A 17,611-nucleotide genomic window follows, 5' to 3' on the forward strand; every position below is an offset into this window, starting at 1 on the left:
TCAGGATCCTCCTCAGAAATGACAGATAGTCTGCTGAGCAACGTCAGTCAAACTGTGGAGGTAGAGCCGGGTGTCATCAATAAACAATCGGTAGAGGAAGACAATGACCTCTAGAACCGATCTAGAACTGAACCTGGTGGAACTCCAGATGTAACAAAGAGAAATATTCTCTCTAAACAAGTTTTATTAGGCGCTGCTGATGGAACACTGTTAGACCCAAACTGAAAAATACATCAACATAAAATCAAGTTTTTTTACCTTTACATACAAAGTGTGGAGCTCATTATGGGTCAGAACAGTTTCTTTATATGTTTAATAGTCCTGGTTCGTACATACAACATTTAGTCCTGTTTTGATGTGTTAGGGAACAGATTTAAAGTTAAACATTCAGACCTGAGTGGCCACAGTTTGCTTCATGAGAGCCGTTTCTCCCTCTCTGACACAGATTTACAACAGAAAGGCCAGTTCACAGTGCTTCCTCCTTAAACTGCATTTAGCTCTTCTTCTTTTCTTTTTACAAATATCTGCAAAATATGTTACAGTGAATGTTTATACAATATTTACACATAAGCAGCAGCTTGATATTTGACAGTTTTAAATAATCCCTGTATGTCACATGGCAGAAAATGAAAACGAACGCCATAAGAAGCACAAACCTTTAAATTATACCTCCACCCAAGCGCTCCTTCTGCCTCCAGCTTTAGACTCTTTTCTCTGGTAGAGTCTGTCAGAGACCAGCCGCCTCGCACTTTGTGACGTTTATTCTTCTGTTAAAATCCATCATAATTTACTCTGGATTAAAGTGTCAGAAACCAAAAAATGCGTCTATGAAGCGATGAGCGGCTCATTGAGTGTGTGTGCACACAGTTGTTTTTAGGCTGGGACATTAATGAGATTTGACAGCTTTCTGCAGGATCTATCACACAGTCTGTGGCACAGGTAGCTCACTCTGATTTTATGTGATTAGACAAACACGTCTTCTTCACTTCTACTCACTTTTTAACTCTTTAAAATCGTCCGCAGTCGTTTTTGTTTGTTTTTAACAGATAGGGAAATATGCTAATTCTCTTCTATGGTAAACTGAAGAGGAACATGTTAGCTTAGCTTAGCTTAGCTTAGCTTAGCAATGATCGCAACTGCCCACCCGCTTCATGTCACATCCACAGTTATATACTGTCCACGGTTAATGCAACAAGTGTCTCTGCTGTTTTTTTCCCTTTCTTGATTTTACATGCAGTTCTTCACACAGCCACAAGGAGGAGCACGGCTACATAACAATGTTAGGATCCCTGCTGTTTTACGCAGTGATCAACTCAGTGATCTTTTTCTTTCCTTTCAGAGAGAGAAGGAAAGCGACTTTTCATGTCCTTTAACAACACGTCTGACCAAAAATAACTGAAAACACCTTCAGCTCGCGCCTCCGGCACAGCGGGGACATTCATACAGTAATGAGGTTAGCTCCCAAATGGCACCCGGCCGTTCTTCACATCATGCTCTATTCAAGCTACATAATGCAGTGCACTTCATGGCTGAGGCCTGTTTGTCTTCATAATGTATGAACAGTGAAAAATGAATCCATCCCAGCGGGACAGAACTATCAGAGGGAATAAACAGGACCGGTTCCACCACATGAAGCTACAGAACACAGGAAGGTTTGTTTTCAGGTGACTTGTTGAAGAAAAGTCGGTGCGTGGAGAGCTTTTCATTCTGTGTATTTACATTCTTTTTTCAGCTAACACTGAGCAGAAACAATCAGCCCCAGCGGGGTTTTCCTCGCCTTCTATCCCACATCACATGATGACAAATCAGCCATCATCACCTTCAGGTTCGTTCTGATCAGCATGTAGGAGTCTTTTCTACCACCAGAGGGCGCAAGGAGGGACATATGCAATACTTCTTGTACTTTTAAGCTGGAAATGCCAACTAAACATGATGCATTAAGGTCAAATTTGAACAGTATGAAATGTGTGAATTTGCAGTGTTAGCGTTAGCTGCTGCTCAGTCACCTGGTTCCATGCTACACATATGTCAAAAATAGTAAATATTTTATATATATATATCCCCTCTTTGTCTGTAAAACGTTACACCATATTTCATGAGCCTTTACAAACATGTCCAGCCATAACAGGTTGTGGGCTAACGGGGCTAACATGGAGCTCTGGATGGTTATTTCAGTCCTTTTTATAATACTAACCCGCCCACATGATTCATTACACATACAAACATCTCGTGTGACATATGTCGAAGGAGAATTCTCATAGTTTTTATAATTACAGGCTCTATTTTTGGGTATAAATGAGTCAAACATGTTTTGAATCAGCAGAAACACACATTAAATTCACTAAAAGTGTCAGTCTGCAAGGTGCAAGGATCATCTGTGAGGGACAGTTTGTCAGCTTTAGCTCCACATATTCCCAAATAAAGTCAGACATATCCAGCATTAATAAATAAAGAAGGCATGCACACACTCAGCCACAAACAAGACACTTCTAGTGGGCTGTGTCTGGTCCATTTTTGCCTCATTTATACCCAAAAGATGAGAAAATAGAGCTTGAAATAAAAACACCAGAGCGATCCTTTAAAGATGCTACATGACCCATTAATTAAACTCTCATCGTGAAATGTGAGGGACAGTCTGTGATCTGTGACATGACGTCTCGCCCTCAGCTCGCTTCCTGCAGGAAAACATCCCTCGACCCTCCACTGCACTGATGTCAGAGGATGTGTCTGTACAGTGACGTCTCTCTGATCCAGGCTGCAGACTCAGAGGAGTCTTTTATTTTCTTTGTCTGTTTCCATTTTCTTCTTCTTCTGCAGTCCATCAGTCAAGCTGTGTTCATGTGTATATATATATATATATATGTGTGTGTGTGTTTTAATTTCTGACATTCAATACCCTGTAGCGTTGGCAGGCGTGTGTAGCGTGGCGAGGTGTGTTCCCGTTGCCGGAGCGATGAAGCTGTACGCCGCATACGCCACAGCAGAGCCGACCATCAGGCCCGTCATGTAGGACACCGTCATGGTGTTCCCTGGAGAGAGAGACAGAGAGAAGCGGTGAAGAGGAGCAGAGTCTGTGTGTGTGTTCACTGATTCACCCTTCAGGTGACTCTCTCTGACCTGCCAGCTCCCTCTGTTCAGGTGGCACCTTGCCAGCAGCCTGGATCATTGGCACGGACCCGAAATACCCGTTGGTGACTCCCATGAAGAGGGAGAAGAGACATGGCCAGGTGGGATGGGACAGGGTGGGAGCGCTGACCGGGTACACGCACATGACGAACAGAGGGATGAAGACCACCCGCAGGCAGGAGAAGAAGAGCAGGCGGCCTCCGGACCAGTCGTACGGCAGCGCTGCCAGGATCTGAGGAGTCAGAAGGAAGGTCAGACTCTGACCCGCTGTCAGACACGTGAAGTGAAAACCGCGCGGCTCACCTTCCCGACAAAGTCTGACATGTTGAAGATGGCCATGATGAGGATGGGGAGCCACTCCCCTAAAGTGGGGTTTCGTATCTCAGACTCCAGTCCGGGGAACAGACACAGGGTGATGCTGTAGGTCACAGCTATGGACAGCATGTAGGTCCAGATCAGCCGGGACACCACGTAGCGATGCAGGATCATGTCTGAAACCACACAGAGACAGAATCTGGGCTAACTGATGACTCACAGGGGGTGCATTTACATCTCTGATGCATCTGTTGGAGTCAGAGGGTAATTTAGCAGAGTACCGCGGACGCCGGGCCAGCTCCTCCGGATCTTGGCTTTCGGGGCGTCGAATCTTACATAGGTACCACCGGCGAAGTCCTCGACGCCTTCCTCTGTAGAGGACGGTGCTCCTGTCCCACCGTTTCCCTGAGGAGAGACAGGCCATCAGTTAAACTGAACAAACCCCCGTCTTTATGCCACCTTCATTTATTTATCAGACCAAATGTGTGCAGCCTTATAACCACAGGCGTGTGAGAGGCGCAAGCACTGAGTCCTTCATGTACTCAAACACATCCTCAAGGCTCTGTGAAGGACATTAACAGTTCGTTAGGACAGCACCAGAGTAACTCTCTCTCTCTCACACTCTGAATTAGAATATTTACTGTTTTGACCTCTTCTTCATTAGTAATGGCTTCCTGGCTTCATGACATCAGCTTTTTATGGCAGCAGCTTTTAGAGAAGGAAGGCTGAAGATTGACGTAATGATGTCAGAGACTCTGCAGAGCGGACTGCAAATTAGCCGAGCAGCCACACACACACACACACACACACAGATCCATTAGTTGATTAGAGCGACTGGCGGGCCAGAAGGCACCACTATTCTTGATTGTCCCATAATGTAGAAGAGCGCTGCTTTGGTTTCCCCTGGCAACCAGAACAAAAGGCTGCCAGACACACACACACACACACACACACACACACCATGGTGAAACACCAGGGGATATCAATCACACACACTCGACTGATGGCAACACAATCATGCTTAAAAATGACAGCCTGAGGTGGGTTCCTTTGAAGACTGTGCACACACACACACACACACACAGCATGATGAGGAATATTAGCCTCTCATGTCGTTGGGCTCCTTCATACAGGGCTACAAAGTGGATTTGTCTCCTCCTCTGTTGTTGTCGTGCTCTCCTGCCCTCCCTCCTTCTGTTTCTCAGTCATTTTCATAAACCTGTTCCTCCTCCCTCCAGCCTCCCCTCTCCCTCCCCCCCTCCGTCTCCCATCTTCTGCCTCCTTCCAACCTTTTCATCCTCTCCACGTCGTGACTCTTATTTTTTTTCTCACCCACACAACCTCCCCAGCCCTAATAACTTCTCCCAGACTCATGGCTCCTCTTCTCCTTCTATTTCTGAATGCTCGCCAAAACAGCAGCGCATAGCTTAAATAAATTATTTTTAAAACACACCCAGCCCAGCCCCACCACACACACACACACTGACATTTCCTCCCTGTCTGTCCAGAAACAGTTTGCTTTTTGCATCATTAATGAAGAGCTGGGTGAATGAATCATGCACAGAAAACTTTGATGAGAGATCCTGCTGGTCCACATGAAGCCACAATCCAAACCTCACATTTAGGCACGAAGAACAAATGAAGAACTGCTCTGTATATAATGCACAGGGGGGAAAAAAAACACAGACTTACAAATCTTACTTCCTCTGCAGTGACATCATGGTGGACCCTGTATCCCGTCCCGTTGTCCCGGGGATCGTGACATTTGCCCGGCCCTTTGCCCTGAGCGTGGCTGGTGTAGTATCGGACAAACCGCGAGCGTCGGACCAGCAGGTGAAGCAGGAAACACAGCATCTCCATGCTGATGGAGACCAGGAAGAAGATGAGCGTGTTCTTTTTCTCGTCTTTGATCAGCAGTTTAGTGAAGATACGAGACAGCGAGATGATCACCCCAGCTGTGCCTGAGAGCAGAGACGAGAAAATACACCCAAGTGAGGTGAGTGATGAAGAGGGAGGGAGGAGGGGGTGAAGAAGATTAAACAGTGTGTACTTACTCTCTCCAGTCATCACCCCCTGAGTGTACCTCTTGGGCAGCATCCCCATGTAACCATAGAAACTGGACTGCTGCACTGGGGATGGAGCAGGAAGAGGTTATCAGGCCTGGCAGTCAACGCTGTAACAACACAATTTATTTAGAGGTCCCACTTCCTGAAGCTCAAACCTGCCACTGGAGGGAAGCTGCTGCGACCTGCAGACCTCCGCTAATTAAACCGCAGGCAGAGCGCTCGCACTCACAGACACACACAGGAACCCAGCCGAGGACTGAGCGCCTCTGCTGGGTTCATCTTCTGACAGCTTGTTCATCTGACAGTGCTGACAGATGCCATGTTTAATTAGCACTGATTAGCCATTAAGCATCTTTTTAATAACTCTATTTCACTCAAACCTTTAGCTGCACGATGTTCTACTTCATCATAGCTTTAGCCATCAAAGCTACTTAGCTAGCCTTCAAAACTACTTGGTTAAGTATAGCTAACAAAACTACCTGCTGCAGATTAGCAACCTGAAATCAGGTTTAGCTTTTATTTTAGCTTGCATTGTCACACAGCCGGTTCTTTAAATGTTTAAATTTTTTGATGATCACATTATTGATCAAATCGGCTTTGATCCTCAGTAGTACCTGTACATCCGAAGGCCACCACTCCCACGGACACCAGGTTGATGATGTAAGCCTGCCTGAGGGTGAACTTCTCCAGCCAGACGTCAAACACGCTGACGAAAACCAGCGGGCCCAGAGCTAAGATGTAACCTGCAGAGGAAGAGGAGATGACTCAAGAGCGTAACCGCATGACTGGGCACATATCTGACAGGGCCGGCACGCGTGAACAACACTGTGGTCCTCCGAGGTTCAGATCCAGACTTTAATACCTCCAGAGAGAAGCTCTGGAGCATCAGACAGCACACTTCAAAAGACATCTCCTCCAGGACCGGTGCTATTTTAAGCGGCAGAGGTGCTGCACTGTATATATATGTAGAGATTTGTCTTTGGTGACGTACTGTTTTCCATTTTTGCTCAGAGATGATTTTTCTTTTCCTCTTTTTTTTTTGTAGCCTCAAATGCTTTAATATTTCATGTTATTCTCCAATATCGCAGTTCGGGAATAATTTACACTGCAAAGTCATGTAGCAGCTTTAAAAACAGAATTTTAATGAGTATCTTTGGGCCATGTTTAAATTTCTCCAGAACAAGATGAAAACCTCAGCCTGCACGTGCTCGCTTCCATCTGAGAGGGTTTGATTGAGATCTGAGAGAATAAATGAGGAGTTTTATGTTAAAAACCATCACTGGATCATTTAATTTGATCAAACATTGGCATCGATTTCTGTCATAATTGTGATTTAGAGGTCAGACTGTAGTCTGTAGACTGTAGTTAGCTTAAACTTGAGTCCAAGTGTTACAAAACCATCGACACCATACCTTTAAATTTCATCAATCCATCCTCCATGATGGGAGTTTGTGCCAAATTTTCCTCAAAACGTTCTTGAGACATTGATCGTTCTTTCCAGTATGAGACCTGTGACCTCCAAATACGAGGGTCGGCCTTGATTACAAGTGAACGTTTGTGCCGAATTTAATGACGTTTCATATGGACATTAGGGGTCAGAGTGTCCATGACCTTTGACCTCTAGTCACCAAATGCAAATCATCATTGAGACCAGAGTGGGACAGAGCAACAGCACAAAGATCCTCCACAGAGTGTATTTATAAACCACCTCTTACCGACTGTGATCCTGGTGTGCATGCTGAGCCTCTCCACCAGCACGTTGTTGAGGATCACAGCCAGCAGAGCAACCAGGATGTACGTCAGGCTCATGTCGAACACAATGGACGTCCCTGAAAACGCACAGACAGAGGACAGACACAGCTGATGAGCCGGGTTTTTATCTCTGCAGGGCTTTTTTTTTAATCCATGCATGTTTGTGTACCTTTAAACTTCTGGTGCAGGTAATCCACATCTGTAATGAAGCTGTTGTAGGGAAGCAGGAAACCCACTCCAGCCAATAGCATCGCAAAATAGATGCCATGGTAACGGTCATCAGGGATCGGCTCCTCAAAGTCTAAGCGGCAAAAGAAAAGGAGCAGCATGAAATCACAGTCAAACAGCGGGGATGGAAACATCTGAATGACACCGTCAGGGAGGCTGATGGGGATGGATGGAGCAGCAGCTCCACACTGATGGAGACGTCAGGTCAGGTGAAGACCTGCAGCGGATTCAGCTTCAGGAGAAACGAGGGCTATGAAACCACTCATAATCCTTTCCTAATCCTGTAAGCCTACTATTAACCGCTCCAAATGATTTTTAGCATTTTGATTTTACAGCAGGCCAAAAGGAAGAACTCTCTCTCTCACAGTTACTTTATTACCATGGAAACGGTGATGGAGGAATTATTGTCTGATTCATCTGTTGATGGCTGATAACCCGCACTTATCTCCTCTGTAATCCATAATACTCTCATTTCTGCAGTTCTGCTGTTCTGCTGCAGTTTGTGAGGTAAAAAAAATGGACACAGAGGATGAGAGGAGGCTGACAGCAGCAGCTTTTCTTCAGAATGAAGCAGCCTGTTCAGGTCAGCATCATCACGAAGAAAGAACAACCAGGAAATCCATTGGATACGAGGCTCCGGCCTGAGCCAGGGCCCTCGCTGTGTGCGCGTCTTTGCGTCACTTGATCTGATTAACCTTTGAGCTACACGTGTAACCAGGCAACGCAACAATTACCAGGCGGCCTCCTGTGTTCTACACACAGCACAGTGCTCTTCCTCTTTTTTTTGCCTTTGTGCTGTGTTTATCTCTCTCGCCTCCACCATCCAGCTGGAGACGCTCATCATAAAATGACAATTATCCAATTCATCCATTGATTTGAAGCAATGCTAATCTGTCAAAATTCACAAAGAATACAGCATGTTGCACACAGTGTGCGCAACATGTAGCTAAATAGATAGCATTGCTTTGTCTGTGCCTTTGCATAATGCAACATATTGGAGGACATGCACACCAGGCTAGGCTAGCTAGCATCAGAGTTTACACAGATAGGTTGGACTCTGACACTGAAACTGTTGAGCTACTGTTAGCAGCTGAAAGTTGTGAAGAATGCAAACGTCTTCTGTTTAAACACAAGCTTATTTCCACTGTGCTGTCTGAGGACACTGTGTGCATGTGACCTGCAATACCCCTTGTGAAAAGGGGCTTTTTTTCATTTGATAAGTTGAGTACTAATGTGGAAATTATTAAATTTAAAGCAGCACCAGGTCAAAAATGAGTATAATGTAGAGTATTGGTGCTGTTTTCCACCACTAAACAGGCAGAATTGTTCATAAATTATAATATAGATTTATTGTAGACTCATTATCATTGTCTTTTTCTTTCTATCTCTTTCTATATCTGTATATAAACAGTTGTTTTTGTGGTGAAGAATATTGATGTTCTTCTCCTTTGTTTCTTCCCCTCTCTTTATAAATAGTACAGACAGCAGAAACTCCCTCACCAGGTTCAGACAGAGCCAGCACTCCTCGCTCTGGGGCGTCTTTACTGATCTCCTCCTCCTCCAGCTGGTACGAGTCGAAGCTGTAGCTCTGCACCACGCCGCTCTCCCTTCCCTCTCTCCACCCGTCCCTCCCTGCATCCCTCCATCCGGCTCTTCCTCCATCCCTCCACACATCCCTTTCCTCGGGTGTCTGGACCGGTGTGGGCCTGCGGCGCTCTGCGCCCACCGACCCCATCTCTGCACTTCAGGTATGCAGGAAAGCACAACACACACACACACACACAACTGAGCACTCCTCTGGAAAAGACAAGCTACACACTCTCGGGAGCGTGCATGTTGGGGTGGAGTGGATCTGCAGGAGGAAACAACAGGAAGCAGAATTAAAATGTGAAAGCAAGAAAAAAAAAACAGTTTCAGTGCGTCACTGGAAATATCAAGAGTCAAGGTTAAGACAGCCCACAGAAATGTGTTTGTGTGTGAGCGGCATTTGAAACGAGAAGTGACAAAGGATGCTGAGTGACAGCAAGGTGAGCGAAGATGCAGCGCTGCATTCAGCCAACAGACACCGCAAGATTCATTCCACTGGAGAGAAAACCAATTAGTCAGCTGAGAGGAGATACATGCTCCACAGTTCTACTGACTGATCACTAGTTAATGTTATTTATCAAGCAAAACACCCCATCTTCTGACATAAGGGCCAGATTTTCACAGAGAAGCCCGAGGTTTGTATCCCACATTTGGTGTTTTTCCACTGCAGGAACTCACCCTCTGCTGGTCTGATCATCCCTAAAACAAACTGCATGATGGGGTTCATGGTTAAATCTGACCCAGTGGAAGCGCAGCAGAGAAAGAATGAAGGTATAGAGACACTGCAGGACCGTGTGTGAGGCTGATTGTGTTTCCATGACATCTTTGGATCCATTTAAGGCTCATGAGGTGACATAATAGATCAACCGATCAATACCTCCTGACCCGTCTTTGTTTTGCTGATCGTTTTCTTGATTCTTAATGACAATAGAGCCGGTCTGTAAACCAATTAACCAATCAGCATCAAGCTTTTCACTCAAAAGTTCCTGCATTCTAATGTGTATTTTTGAGCCCTATACAGAGGAAGATGCTGTGATGAGGAACCTAAAGAAAATGGGCCAAGAGTTCCTGCAGTGGAGAAGCATCTATTGTTTGAATTTCGTTTTCAGACACACTTCGGTGATGTTTAGACATCAAAAGTGCGTGACTAGGTTTTGGAAACTGGATGTTTAGGTAAGTTCCACCTCAACCAGAAGGTTATTTACACATTCACACGAGGGCTCTTAGACTGGGCTGGTTTCACTGACAGCTTAAAAAAAAGCAAAAGATTTACAATTTACAGTCAAATAAATTAGATAAATGCAGAAAATCCTCGTTTTTTTCACCAAAAAAGGTTCATCCATTGTCAAATCAAGTCTACAAATCATCCTGGGTTCCAAACAAAGAAGCCCGTCCTCATGTTTTAACTCCCATAAGGCCCTGCGGGCTGTGCAGCAGCTTTTCATTCACTCCAGTCAACAGGGAGCTGTGAAGGAAAAACGTTACAGGCTGGATCAATATAAATGGGTATTGACTTTGTTCTGGGTGCAAACACACACATACAAAAAGCACAAAGGCTCAGGACCTGTGTGTGAACATGCAGAGAGCTGCTGCCACAGTTCAAACATCAGCCCTGTGGCCTCGCTGCCAGCCCGCTCACCTCTGATGCCCTGATGTAAAACTGATGAAGGAGCAGCGCTGCTTTGTTTCCCTGGTTTTAAACCAGCTGTCTGGAAACGGGATCAGCTGATGTAAGCAGGCGATCATCCCTGTAACATCCTCCAGCTGTGGCTACAGGTGATTACACAGAAAACAATGGAGGCTGTGAGTGAAGCCTCCGAGGCTGCTTTGAATCTAAAAAAACCAGTCCCTGATCCTGGATCTGCAGAGGTTCCGTGCGCAGACTGGAGGCGGCGCTCGCAGCCTTCTTGGGTTAAATTAAAAGGCTCCAGCCAGCCGCTGTAATTGAATTGCAGCCTGATATTATGCAGCAATTTCTACTGTTGATTTAAAGGAGGAAAATGTTGCAGCTCCAGGTCACGAAAACAAATTAATCTTTGCGTAAAATCACGTGTTTTCCTTGTGCGTAAAAATCGCAGTTAATGAAAAACAGGACGTCTGAACCGTGTTTGCCATGATCATCAGTTTAAATACAACCATCATCATCATATTATTATTATTAACTCCAACGTGTCGCTGTCACAGCTGCTGCTCCGAGCGTCCCTCTTCTCCGCGTCCTCATCCCAAAATGACAACAACACACAAACAACAGGTTATTAATGGCCCCTTACCTCCCGCGCCTCTCCTCTCCGGTGTCCGCTCCTCCGGCTTCCAGCAGCAGCAGCTGGAGCAGCGAAGTCCTTCCTCCTGCTGGACCCTCGGTGGACGTTTCTGTCTCTTTGTCTCTGTCTCTGTTCCAGCCTCGTCAGCCCGTCTCCTTTGGACAGTTAGGAAACCCCGGTGCGGTCCTGCATGCGCTCCTACACCCGCACCATCCAGCAGCGGAGGAAAAGGGAAGCGCGGATGGATGGATGAGGAGGAGGAGGAGGAGGGGGAGGAGGAGGAGGAGGGGGTGAGTCTCTAGCTGTTCATCTTTTCAAATCAGTCTTTTTTTTTAATAAACGCACCATTAAAGTCGAGCCTGATTCATGCAAAAGAACTGTTTTTACTCCATGCGCAGTTTGTTTTTAAAAGCTGAACTCATCATAGAAACATGATTTGTGGAAAAAAACACATCTCACTTTGTCTCTTTTATTCTGGTTTATTGGTCTTTCCTGGTGCGTGGTGCTGATGGATGAACTCGGTATGACTGATAGTAAATGAAGGCTGGCAGCAGAGCCTCCCTGTGATTGACAGATCAGCTCAGTTCAATATGCTAATGCGTCTTTATTGGCAGGAGCTCCGTCATATTGCTGCCTCACAGGAGCCGAGTCAGACCGGAATCAGCTGAATGGTTGGAGCTGGCTGCTGCACTGCAGGATGGGAGGTCGTGGGTTTGAATCCCCTTCATACAGTTTAAAGCAGATATCAACGTAGCATGCTGATCCCACTTTGTACCACTAGGTGGGATCGTGAGCTGACGTCACCTGCCCTCAGACTAACAAGAGAAGATGCATCATCATGCAGGTTGGTGGTTGGATGATTTATTGAAGTCTTCCTCTGTGGTTGGGCTGAGTGCAGACTGGAAGCCCACGGTCTCCTCTTGTGGTTTGCTAAAGAGGGTTTGTTCACCAACTCAGACAACACAACCAGCAACATGGCTGCCTTCAGCAGAAACTGGCTGCAGGACTCAACAGTGACCCCCCAAAACTTACCAAAGGAGCAGTGCTCCATGAACTCTGACATGTGCACTCAGGTTTCTTGACATTTAAATGCACCATATATCAGAAAACACAGGAATCAAAGCCTGAAGGCTCCAAAAAACTACAAACTACATAAAGATGTCACAAAGTCTGGGTGTTGGGAATAAACACAGTGTTCCTAGTAATCTATATTAATTTATTTCCATCTTTGTTTCAACATTAGAGCCACAGTGACGTCTGCATGCTGAGATCTCTCCCTATGAAGTGGCGCATGTTAACATTAAACAGGTGAGTACTGTCCTTCATGATGGTTCTGTAAAAAACAACCAAGTGAGGCGTCCGATCTTATCATTCAAACACCAAAACTTTGGTCTAAATCTGGCCCCGGCTCTCTTTATTTTTGTCTCAGCAGTAAAGTAAGTGCAGTTTTTCCAGTGTGTGTGTGTGTGTGTGAGGTTGTTTTAAGTCACTTAATCTAACATAGAAACACTCAAGAAAAAAAACAAGTCTGTCTCCCTGCCTGCCTGCCTGCCTGTCTGTCTGCCTGTCTGTCTGTCTGCCTGTCTGTCTGTGGTCTTCTTGGGATTTATGCTGTGTGGTGAATAGTAATGATTTGTCCGGTTGTTTTAGCCTGCAGCTATCTGTCCAGAAAAGAATGAGCTCCTGTCGATCTGAGAGTGTGTGCCTCAGTGTGTGTGTGTGTCTGTGTGTGTGTGTGTGTCTGTGTGTGTGTGTGTCCCATAAATATTTTTCTCAGCAGCTCCCTGTTGTGAATGTGTAAAAAGGTCAGAGCATGTTACGCCTCCTTTACTCAAATGGAATTCTTTTTCTTTCCAGCCAATACCCTGCAGCTCTGTACTGACAGATCTGTGTGTGTGTGTGTGTGTGTGAGGCTGTTTTACACTCTGTGTCCAGTAGTTATCTTGCTCTCCACCACACTAGCTCACAGCGTCCGCATCCATCCCTCCTTCCAGCCTGGTAAAGATGCTGAGCCTCGCCGGCGTCTATATTTAGCTGCTGGTTCAATCAATGACGGCACAGCCACAGCACCATGACTCTGCATACTGATAGTACTACCGCCCGCCACCGCCGCCACCTCCTCTCACCTTTGGCAGAAGAGATAAAGAAAGACAGAGGCAGGAAAATAGGCAAAGGATGGCGAGAAATTGAGGCAACAAAAAAGTAATAGAGGGGAGAGACAGATGGAGGTTTAATCCCATCACACGGTTAGAGGAGGACAGAGACGGCAAGAAAAGGAGGATGTGAGGGAAAAGAGAAGAGACAGGTGTAAATGCAGAGGCACAGGGATCGAGGGACGGAGACAGATGGAGAGAGGTGGGAAGAGAGAGAGAGAGTGAGGAGTTCAGTCAAGCAAGAGATGAAGATACAAGACAGAGAAAGGGGGAGGTAATACCCGCAGAGGAGAGAGAGAGCACTCTGTGATGGCTGATGTGGAGGGAAATGAAAGCAGAGACACAGAGAAGGAGGCAAGTACAGTGAGGAAGACAGTGAGGAAGAGAGAGTCCGAGAGAAAGTACTGACTCCACCGAGGCTCTGCTGAGATCTGACAGCGGAGCAGCTTCATGCAGTGCAGCATGAGGTCACATTCTGCTCACCTCCCAGTTTTTATTCTTTTTATTTTTGTAGCATTTCAGGAAAACTTTGAAGGGAAAGTTCCAAAAAATGCAGTTCCTCAAATGACTCTGTGGAAAGCTCTGCTTTGTTGCTGAGATGCATCGATTGGTCCACCTCAGGGGACGACTGGTTATCGCTGCACAGACCCAGCTCCTGTGCTAAGCTAGCTATGCTATGCTAAGTGGCAGCCAAACAAGAAAAATCTCTCATTTTGAGTGAATCTGTCTGATCTGGCCTCCACCTCCACCAGCTCCTGACAAAAACGAAGGTTTGTTTCATTTGTTTGTGATTCTGAGCAGGCAGAGCACTGAAAACAGCTGCAGGCGGCGTCTGTAAACAGAGAGCTCACAAATAAAGACATAAACCCCACAAACCTGGCATCAGCCTCCCAGACACGGATCGTATTGTTTAACAATGAAATACAACCGGAACTAAAATTACAGCACACACACACAGTGTGTGTGTGTGTGTGTGTGTGTGTGTGTGAGATGGAGACGACGATAATAAGACTCACCGAGTGAGAGAGGAGTGACTGAACTCTGCCTCTGTGGTGCTGAGTTTCAGAGCAGGGATTTGTTAAGGACGTGTGTGTGTGTTTGAGTGTGCACAGTGTGTTTACAAAGCTTTAACAGCTTGAGCTGAGAAGAAACACACGCACAGACACACACACACACATCCACAGAGTGCAGATCATATTTGAAAAGCAACAGAGCTGCAGAACAGCATCCTCTCATAAATGAGAATCCACCTGTGTGCGTGTGTGTGTGTGGACAGATGTTGTGTGTCATTGTGTAATTCCAGCCTACAACACATCGCAGCCAAAACATAACAATAGTGTGGATTCATAGTGAGTGCTTTCCAAGTGCTTGAGGCACTCTCCAGTTTTCACAGCTTCTTAGTGTGTGTGTGTGTGTTTGTATTTTGTTTTGTACAAAAACACAAAGTGGTCCTGTGCATGTAGTTAATCCAGCAGTGTCACAGAGTCTTTGGGGAAGCAGATAGTTAGAGGCTGGCCAGACCTCCTGATTCTTCTTCTGTTCTATGCAAAGAATGAATCTGGTCTCTGCAGCTTCGAGCTGGGTTCTCAGAGGGCAGAACCGACAGACACAGAATAAAACTGCCTCTGCACACTTTCAGATAGACGTACAACCAATCAGAGAGATGTAGGAACAGCTAGAACCAACAAAAGACATCCAGGTCAGGCGTCCAGTGAATGGTCCACTTAGCATCTTTAGGAATGCTTCAATCACAGTTGGTCTTTCTGCCAGTCTGACTGTTGGTACCTTGGTGACACCTGACTCTGCCTAAATCCAGCATAATCCAAAGATGGGTAAATAAGTTGGAGCGAAGGCCTCAGACTTATCTGAAGCAAGAAGGTTCCTGGTTTGAATCACTGGGGTCTTTGTTTTTGCACTGTGCTTCATAGGTTTGGCCGTAAGGGTGAGTGGCTGTTTGTCTCTGCAATAAACAGGTCATCTGTGAACACCTTCAGGCCCCCATGACCCTGCAGTAGAGGATGAAGTGGATGGATGGAGCTCACCTCTGAGGTGAGCAGTTTCCACAGACTTCCATGTTCACATGTTTGACAGCAGAAATAAACATGTTTACATCCTACTAACCAGTATCCAGTATCAGCTCCAGACCCAGAGTAAGCTATGAACGTCTGATGTGATTAGCTAACTAAACTTATCTGGTTGAACCTTTTACTCATATTTAACCTTTTTCTCTGAGTCTCCACCAACTCCTGATTGAAGCATCTGGCTCGTTAAGGGCTACATGCTCCAGTATTTAGGTAGTGACTGTTATGAGCAGCCACTTCCAGGGCTGGGAAACAAAACCTGCAGTTCCTCAGGTGGCTACAAGGGGCTGGCTCAAAAAATGTATGAACAGCAGTGGCTCCTCTTGAGGGACCAAGCTCCTCACCCTATCTTTAAAGGAGCACCCAGCCAGCCTTCGTTTCAGCCGCGATCTCATTCTTTCAGTCACTACCCAGAGCTCATGACCACAGGTGAGAGCAGAAATGTAGATTGACCAAAAAATGTCGGAATAAACTTCATTTGCAATCATTGCTAACCTTTCTGTGCATGCTAAAATTCTGCACTTCTGTGAGTCATCACTTGTGGCATAAAAGGGGGCGTGGCCTCTCTGATTGACAAGTGGGTGTCAGATTCAGAGCAGTATGATCATTTCGCTAATTGAGCATAAGCGATAAGCTGACTCTCCTGATTATTCATAAATACGTTGTGTGTGCATAAAGACGGTACCTTTTCTTTTATTCTATTATATGCAGCTCTGCATTTGTATTCTGCACAAGTGTAGCTGCAATCAGTCAATGTGCCGTTAGTGCACATTACATTTAATTGTGTGAGTGTATTTGAATGGGAAGATTTGATTTAGTGACTGAAGCCATTATCACAGCGAGGACTGAAACGATCCCTGTGGACTGCTCCTGTGCATAGTATCATCTTTCTCTGTCTTTATCTGTGCAGACCCACACACACACACAGGTTTCCTCTGGGACCCTCATCAGGCTGGTGGGCTCCTTTTAGTAGCTCCTTTGTTGATCTTCATATCTCTAATAAGATTGTTGTAGTAATAAGGAGAATTGATAAAGCTATTAGCCTACGAGCCGCCCTCCCTCCACTCCTGTCTGTCCGACATGTGCCTGACAGGAAGGAAGGAAAAAAATCTCTGAGGTAGAGGAGGAGGAGGAAGAAGAGGAGAAAAGGACATTTGTAAGAGAAGGAAAAGGGAAAAAATTGTGCTGTTGGAGGTAAAATACAAGAGAGATCGATGCAGGAGGGAGGAAATGAGTGAAAGTGTGAGACAGGTACAAATGGTGGAAACAGACGGTCTCGCTCAGGCAGAGAGAAAAGTGTCGGTGGTAAGAAAAACACAAAAGAAGTGCCCGTAAAGAATGGATGGATGAACACGGAGTGACTGGGAGAGTGGCTGTTTAAAGGTCATGTGTATTAGAGAGCCGTGCGCAGACATGTCGCCTCCTCCTCCTCCTCTTCCTCCTCCTCCTCTTCCTCCATCGTTCTCTTTTCATCACTGTCGTTCCTCTCTGTCTGCTCTCCCTCTCTTGTTCTCCCTCCATCAGCTTCAAAGAGCTGTCTCTCTGGCAGACCTCGAGGGCACCTGCCTCTTGAGGTGGAATAAAATCATGCATCCTCTGGTGCTTGTGTGTGTGTGTGTGTGTGTGTGTGTGTGTGTGTGTGTGTGTGTGTGTGTGTAGCTGCTACAGACCTCTCTGAAGTGCACTGAGGCCCTGGGCTTCACTCGAGCAAACACACGAACCCGATGAAAAACGAGATTATGTGACAGAGTTACTGGCAACCTTTACAGGCCAGATGAACTCTGTGTACAGACCGGTGTGTGTGTGTGTGTGTTTGAGAAGACGCCACCTCTGGAGTTGCCTCAGCGGCTCTGGATGAGGTGGGATTAATGGTTCTGGGCCACACAGTGTGTAAATCAGAGAGTGTGACTGAGTGCGACCTTCATCGGGACATAAGAAGAGCAGGTGAACCTTTCTGGCCGCCTCCTGCAGATTATAGTTATAGCTGAGAGTGGAGAACAGGTTGAAGAGTGACAGGGACTCTGCCTGTGTGGGAAATCTGC

General features: G+C 46.0%; 1 protein-coding gene across 2 annotated transcripts; it reads right to left on the reverse strand.

Annotated features, from left to right (window-relative positions):
* Positions 1-282: 282 nt before the first annotated feature.
* slc29a4a (solute carrier family 29 member 4a) lies at positions 283-11,551 on the reverse strand. Of its 2 annotated transcripts, none has more exons than XM_028412665.1 (11): positions 11,345-11,551; positions 8,988-9,339; positions 7,429-7,560; positions 7,223-7,336; positions 6,122-6,250; positions 5,496-5,570; positions 5,143-5,402; positions 3,723-3,846; positions 3,430-3,617; positions 3,118-3,358; positions 283-3,029 (listed from the first exon to the last, which is right to left on the reverse strand). In XM_028412665.1, the coding sequence occupies exons 2-11, from the start codon at positions 9,220-9,222 to the stop codon at positions 2,890-2,892; spliced, it is 1,638 nt and encodes a 545-aa protein (XP_028268466.1). In that variant the 5' UTR covers positions 9,223-9,339; positions 11,345-11,551; the 3' UTR covers positions 283-2,889. The 2 variants fall into 2 exon arrangements, with proteins under 2 accessions (XP_028268466.1, XP_028268465.1); XM_028412664.1 differs by having other exon boundaries at positions 5,134-5,402.
* Positions 11,552-17,611: the final 6,060 nt, after the last annotated feature.

This window comes from Parambassis ranga, chromosome 8 (assembly GCF_900634625.1).
Source record: "Parambassis ranga chromosome 8, fParRan2.1, whole genome shotgun sequence".
Taxonomy (NCBI): Eukaryota; Metazoa; Chordata; class Actinopteri; family Ambassidae; genus Parambassis; species Parambassis ranga.